Source organism: Colobus angolensis, unplaced genomic scaffold (genome assembly GCF_000951035.1).
Source record: "Colobus angolensis palliatus isolate OR3802 unplaced genomic scaffold, Cang.pa_1.0 Scaffold606, whole genome shotgun sequence".
NCBI classification, from domain to species: Eukaryota; Metazoa; Chordata; class Mammalia; order Primates; family Cercopithecidae; genus Colobus; species Colobus angolensis.
Genome location: NW_012119666.1, coordinates 302086 through 309349, shown reverse-complemented (window position 1 = coordinate 309349; position 7264 = coordinate 302086). Strand labels below are relative to the sequence as shown.

The 7264-nt window shown below is 37.7% G+C and overlaps 1 protein-coding gene across 1 annotated transcript; it reads left to right on the top strand.

The window, feature by feature from the left end:
• Positions 1 to 1095: 1095 nt before the first annotated feature.
• Positions 1096 to 4721, top strand: SPIN4 (spindlin family, member 4). The gene has a single exon (XM_011963253.1). It carries the CDS (start codon positions 1121 to 1123, stop codon positions 1868 to 1870), a length of 750 nt encoding a protein of 249 aa, XP_011818643.1. The 5' UTR covers positions 1096 to 1120; the 3' UTR covers positions 1871 to 4721.
• The last annotated feature ends 2543 nt before the right edge of the window (positions 4722 to 7264 follow it).

Here is a 7264-nt window from a genome sequence, read left to right as displayed (position 1 = left end):
GTAGTTTTGTCTTTTAATTCACTGAACTTTATGAGAGCTCCACAGTGTCAGTACATGACCTTTACATTCTGCCAAAAAAAAATTTAAAAAGTAATCACCAGAAATGATCAGGTAGAAAATATAAACGAGATTTTGGATTAAGATGGTAGACTGTGAATTATACACAGGGTTTTTATTCTCATCTTAAATGTCTTAAACTGAAAGAAAATAATTTGTATGCACAAACTCTTTCTGGGTGTGCGTGTGTTTTACATTTTTTTTTTTTTTTTAAGTGAGGAATTCCTGGAAGACAGAAAGCAGATGGAGCCACTGTGTAGGAGGCTGGCGGGCAGCAGACGGCCAGAAAGGAGGAGGAGGGGAGTCGGCCTGTCTGGCTGGCGTTTGAGGGAAACGGTCGAGGGGCGGAGGAGGAAATGAAAGAGAGGGCGCGTGTGTCAGTACAAACTGAACACGGGCACGCGCTCTGACCAGCCTGGCAGCCGCCCGCGGAGCGGAAGGCGGGCTGTCTGGGGGCGGGGCCAAGGCTCAGGCGGGCTCACAGGGGGCGGGTTCCCTGGGCCGCAAAGACCCGATCGCCAGAGTGAAGCCAAGCCAACTAGCGCTGCGAGGCCCAGGCCGCGCGGACTCCCCAGAGACGTGCCACTGCCTGCGCCTTTGCCGCTGCAGCCATCCCTCTTACCCCTTGCCTTTCTTCCCCGTCGTCTCCTCTGTCGCCGTGCCGCATCCGCACCAGCATCGACAACAGCTAAGTGGCCGATTCGGGGACTTGGGGTCGGGGTTGGGGCGGGCGCAAGGCACGAACTGCACTCGCGAGCCCGCCATCTCTAGCGTCGGCCGCCACTGCTGCAGTAACCCTTCTAGGGCGAGAGAGGAAAGCACTGTGGAGAGGCACACGCTGTCCCAGTGCTCACGGTTAGAGTTCCAGCGTTTCTGCCAAAACCTTGGTGAGAGCCTTGCACTTGGAGAAGGGAGCACAGACCAGGTCTTTGAGATCGCAAAAAATAAAAAAATAAAAATAAAAAAATAAAAAATAAAAATATCATATTGCATAGTGTTAACTTTTTGTCAGTTTAATCGACCAGGGCAGCAGCTTTCCCCAAGCCCTCTTAATCCTTGAGCTATGTCTCCTCCGACCGTGCCTCCGATGGGGGTAGATGGCGTGTCCGCATACCTGATGAAGAAAAGGCACACCCACAGGAAGCAACGGCGCAAGCCCACTTTCCTCACTCGTAGGAACATCGTGGGCTGCCGCATTCAACACGGCTGGAAGGAAGGCAACGAGCCCGTGGAGCAGTGGAAGGGTACTGTGCTCGAGCAGGTTTCCGTGAAGCCCACACTTTACATCATTAAATATGATGGCAAAGATAGTGTGTATGGACTAGAACTGCACCGCGATAAGAGAGTTTTAGCGCTAGAGATCCTTCCTGAGAGAGTGCCAACTCCTCGTATCGATTCACGACTGGCAGATTCCCTGATTGGCAAGGCAGTGGGGCATGTGTTTGAAGGTGAGCATGGTACCAAGGATGAATGGAAAGGTATGGTCCTGGCGCGAGCTCCTGTGATGGATACTTGGTTTTACATCACCTACGAGAAAGATCCTGTTCTCTATATGTACACGCTGCTTGATGACTACAAAGAAGGTGACTTACGCATTATTCCAGATTCCAACTACTATTTCCCTACAGCAGAACGGGAGCCTGGAGAGGTGGTCGACAGTCTCGTGGGCAAGCAGGTGGAGCATGCCAAAGATGACGGGTCCAAGAGAACTGGCATTTTTATACATCAAGTGGTGGCGAAGCCATCTGTCTACTTCATTAAGTTCGATGATGATATTCACATTTATGTCTATGGTTTGGTGAAAACTCCTTAAATTCTTTGTGCTCTTTACAGAAATTGTGGAACTGTTATATGTAAATTATTTTGTGTTCTCGTAGTTGTGAACGCAGAGAACAGTTTAGGTGTCAGAAATTCGGGAAAGTGGATAAATTTTATTGTGCCTCCAAATCTTACCTTGACTAGTTTCACAATTTTGCCTCAAGCGTACTTTGCTACTTTTGATATTGCGTTGTTCTGTAACTTAACAGTTAAATTGGGTGCTAATAGAAAATTAAAAAGTGTTTGCAACCTTTGGAACAATGCAAAAATAGATTAAGAAAAATTAATGGTGTAAACCCACACCCCGTCGTCCTTACCCCTTCCTTTCCTTACCTTGTTCCTTCTCAGAAAACAAGTGTAGAGGATGCGAAGTACATCCTTCCACCTCTTTTCCCTATCTTCATACAGAAAGTATGTTCTAATAGTTTCTGTAAAAATGGCAAGCCACATGCTTTTCTCACTTCACATGTAGATGATACCTCCTTATCAGTAGCTTCAGTCTTTCTTGCTCTCTGGCTCTCTGTGGCCCTCACTCTTACTCTCTTGCACTCTCACTCTCCCCCTCCCTCCCTTCCTCTAACAGCTGAATACACAGTACTTGTTGATGCACCAAAAAAGCATTCAGTCATTTCGTTATTTATCGTCTTTTATTTCCTTTTTATTTTTTCAAAATAACGCTGCTGTAATACATAATACTGGTGCTTTTATGTCTATAGGTTGGAGTCCCAGAAATACTATGTAGGGATATGTTTCAGAAATATTACAAGATTACTATCCAAAATGAAAGCGCCCATTTCAGCATCCTCTTCAGCACTCTTTAATGCTTGAAAATATGAAAGGCTAAAAATTGCATTGTATTGCTTGTGACTTTAATTGCCTTTTATCTGAGTTCAAAGAGATTTGTTGTTGCTGTCCTTGTTTCTGTTTGGATTTTTCTCTGATTTGCCTGTTCTTACCCTTTGTTCATGTATCTATTGATGTTTTTCATTATAAATTTGTAGAAATTCTTACTACATAGTGCATATTAATCATTTGTAGCTCTAATGTGTTATGACTTTTTCATCCTGACTTTATTGATGATGTATTTTCCTTTAAAAATTTTGAACATTTTAGGTAGACCACTATCTCTTTTATAGATTTTGGTTTTCTTTTTTTACCACATGGATCCTTCCACCCAAAGTCATACAAATATTCATCTACATTTTCTTCTAATAACTTTATTATTTTTAATGTTTAAATGTTTCATCCATCTGAAATCTATTTTTTTATATGGTGTAAGATGGGGATCCAGCTATAACATTTTCTCACATTGGATACCTGATTGTGACATTTATTTAAAATATTACCCATTTTCAAATTTCTGAGCCAATATCATGATTTAATTATAGTGGCTTCATCGTAAGTTTTAGAATCCGATAAAGCAAGTCCCATGTCAGTAGTTTTTTTTCTTTATACAATGTGTCCTAGACATTCATTCTTTCATGTGAAAAAATGAAATGCAAAATTTTAATAAAACTCTAATTATGATGGCTGACATCACAATTATAATTATATTAAAATCCTGCATTTTTGTTTAGAGGGTTCTCTAATAATATTAAATCTTAGCACTCAAGAGTCTTCATATATCATTGAAATCTTTTGGTCTTGTTATTGGAATATTCTTTACGTAAGTATATCATAGCTAATTGAATTTATTTCTAAGTATTTTTACGGTTTTATTTCATATTTTGACATTGTGAATTGGTTTTTTTCTTCTCATTTGTAATTTTCTGTTTTTGACAATATAGACAACCTATAGATTTTTGTATTTTTACCTTCTGGCTAATGAGCTTATTTAATCATTGAAATTACAGTAGATTTTTAAGATTGTAATGTTTTGGGTTTTCTAGATATGAAATTATTTCACCTGAAAATATAGATCATTTTATTTCCTCTTAATGTTTATACTGATTACTGTTACGTTAGCTCGATTTTTCAAAACAATGTTGAATAGTGATGACGTCAGACATGACTGTCTTGTTCTTAATTTTCATGGAAGTAAGAATGCAAAATATTAATAGGATATAGGGTTCCCTATTAGTGTGACATTTGCTTTTGGTTATTAGTAGATAGTCATTAACATGTTTAAGAGTTTCTGCTATTCCTGTTTTATAGTGTTATTGCTAGAAGTGGTTCCTGAATTTTATAAAATGTCTTTTCAGCATCTATTGATAAAATTGTATGATTTTTATTTCTCTTTAATTTGTTGATGTGATGAATTAGAATGGTAGGTATTTGATGTGGAACCAAACTTGTATTTCTGGAACAAATCCTTCTTGGTCATGGTTAAATAATGATTTACTACATTACTGGGTTTTATTTACCAGTACTTAATTTAGAATTATTACATTTTCATTCCAAAGTAAAATTGTATTTTGTCCTTCTGATGCTATGTTTATCAAGTTTTGTTATTGAAGTTGTGCTAGCTTTAAAAAATATGAATATGTGAGTTTTCAATTTTTTTTCTTGTGGTCTGAAATAATTTAAATAGCATTAGAATTATTTGTTCGTTAAAAGTTAGCTAGGACAAAGTGTAAAACAGTCTAATCCTGATGACACTTTTGATGGTAGATTTTTAAATCAGCTTTGTGATTTCTTTGATAGTTATTGGTTTATTCAGGCTTTTTATTAAAAAGGTATATACATTCTCTGTGACATACAAAGTTAAAAGTTTTCTCTATTATTGCTGATTGTACTGGTTGTTGCTTGTTGACTGTACTATTCAGATGCTTTATGATTTTGTATATTTTATGTCACCTAGATCTAATTCTGAAAACATTGTAATAAAATAATCAGCTATAATGGTATTTTCAATTATCTTTGTATTTAATTTATCAAAATTAAATCAAAATATAGGAAAGTATGAAAGATATGACAAACATTTACTCACCTCCACCCAAAATTAATAAGTGTCAACATTTTGGCCTATTTAATATAGATAGAGATATACATTTTATTAAACAGTCAGAAGATTACAGATAATAAATCTCTTTCCCAGTACCATACCACTTCCATTCTTTGAATAGGCAGACACTGTAATTAATTTGGTGTGGTGCTTGCCCATGTTTTATGTTTTTACTGCAAATATCATCATAACTGATAATAGTATTGATTTTTATGTGTTTTTTAAAAAAATTCCCCATACATGATGAACTTTAAACCATGTGGAGTTTATTTTGTGTTTTGTTGTAAGGATCTATGTTTCTGCAATTGGAAAACAGATTGCAACAACACAACTATTAGGACTGACCTTAGAATGCTAGTTACTGTTCCAGGCACTTTACCACTCCTGATACTCAGAGAGGTGTGGCCCTAACTGAGGCCCTGAGGTTTCAATTAAAATGACAAAAATCTCAGTTCTCACAGAGCTTGTTTTCTTGTTAATGGGAGGCATATACCCGCTACCCACCCCTGACATTTAGGCCAGACATAGGCCTTATGTTGTCTTATGATGATTTTGGTGTTATCCCACATTCTGACACTCAGAGGGAGGTTAACTCTATTCCTGCCGTTGTTTCAAGTGTTTGGGACATAGTAGATCAAACAAAAATCTTCCTTTCTTAGACAATGATAACAATAACATAGATAAATATTATTGCTTCCTAGTTCCTATTCTCTCACAAGACCCTAAGTCCTGAACCGTGCATTATATTCCCATTGATGATGGTTGGGACTGGGAGATAGAACAGTGAATTATCTAGACAAAATCACTACTGCCTTAGAGCACACATCCTAAAGGAGAAAGGAAGACAGCCATCACCATTCTTACATCCCTGGCCCTTAGGCTTTATATTGTCTCATAATAATTTGGGGATATCCCACAATGTGCCACTCAGAGCAAGATTTGACCCTAGTTCTGACTCTTACAGATTGAGGATATGAAAGTGAGCTAGATGAAGTCAAAATGAACATTCAAGCCTGCATAGCTTCAGAATTCCACTGTATATTCTGAAGTGATATGGCAAAAATGTCAGAGAATAGAGCAAAGAATTCTGGCCAGAAGATTATAGGAGTAATTCAAACAAATTTTATGTTAATAATTTTAGAAATGAATATTAAAGTGCATTGTGAGTGGGAATTAACTTTGTAGCTGATTACTTTTGTAAGGAAACTGACTACATAGTAATCAAAGGCCTCCCGGATTGTGAGCTATCTGCAAAAATCAGAGTTAATGTGTGGGAATGGACAAGATTTTAAGAGCCAGTTTTAAAAAAACACAAGAATAAGGGCTAAATAAGTAAGTATAGATGTAAAATGATCATACTGTTTCTCTATTTTACTCTGTATCTAAATAGACTCAAACAAGTGAATGAAGTGTGAAATGTCTACATTGTCTATCGTTTGGACAAAATATTTTCTTTAAAGATAGAAAAAAGTTTGCCATCTGTAAATTGGCTATTTCACTGAACTAATTAATTCTAAGTATGGATGGATTTTTTTTTTTTTTTAAACAGTGTCCTGCTCTGTCACCCAGGTTGAAGTGCAGTGGGCGATCATGGCTCACGGCAGCCTCGACCTCCCAAGATCAAGCAATCCTCCCACCTCAACCTCCTGAGTAGCTGGGAGTACAGGCACAAGCTACCATGCCCAGCTAATTTTTGATATTTTATGAAGATGAGGTTTCACCATGTTGCCCAGGCTGGTCTCAAACTCGAGCTCAAGGCGATCCACCTGCCTCAGCCTCCCAAAGTGTTGGTATTACAGGTGTGAGCAACTGTGCTTAGCCCTGGGTTTACTTTTAACTGTATGAACTATATTCAGGACTTTTGAAAATGTAAAGAATCCATGTTTTCTCTCCTTCACAAATTTTCCACATGCATCCTTCATTCTCTTGTTGAGTGTTCATACCACAAAAGATTTAGGTTCATTTTTAAAGACATCTAGATAACTGCCAAAGGAAGCGACGTTAGTGCTTCTCATAAATCAGGGTTTCTGCTATGGTTACTTTGATTAGTACTTGTTTATTTAATCATTCATTTATTTATGAAATAATAACCCAGGATCCTCCGACAAAATGTGCAAGACGTTTTCCTGGGTGCCATGCTGGGAAACCAAGATGAATAAAACATGGTCTTTTATATGTTCTTTTGTGGCCTTCAAATCAATAGCAGAGACAAAAAGTTGCCTTTAAAGCAATAGCAGAGGCAAAGGATGGATATAAATCTCTATATAACAAGGTAAAAAGAATGTGATAAATGTTATTTAAAGGGTTAGAGGGGTACATATGTTCTGTTAATTCAGGTGACAGAGAGCTCATTTCATAGAAGTTGATATTAATCTTCATTATGTTACACAAGCAAGAGGGTTTCTAAGTTGATGATTTCGTAGTACCAACACAGCAAATTTTATA

Bases quoted from the DNA above. Each gene is read 5' to 3' on its own strand.
- SPIN4 (XM_011963253.1), top strand. From the start codon at position 1,121: ATGTCTCCTCCGACCGTGCCTCCGATGGGGGTAGATGGCGTGTCCGCA.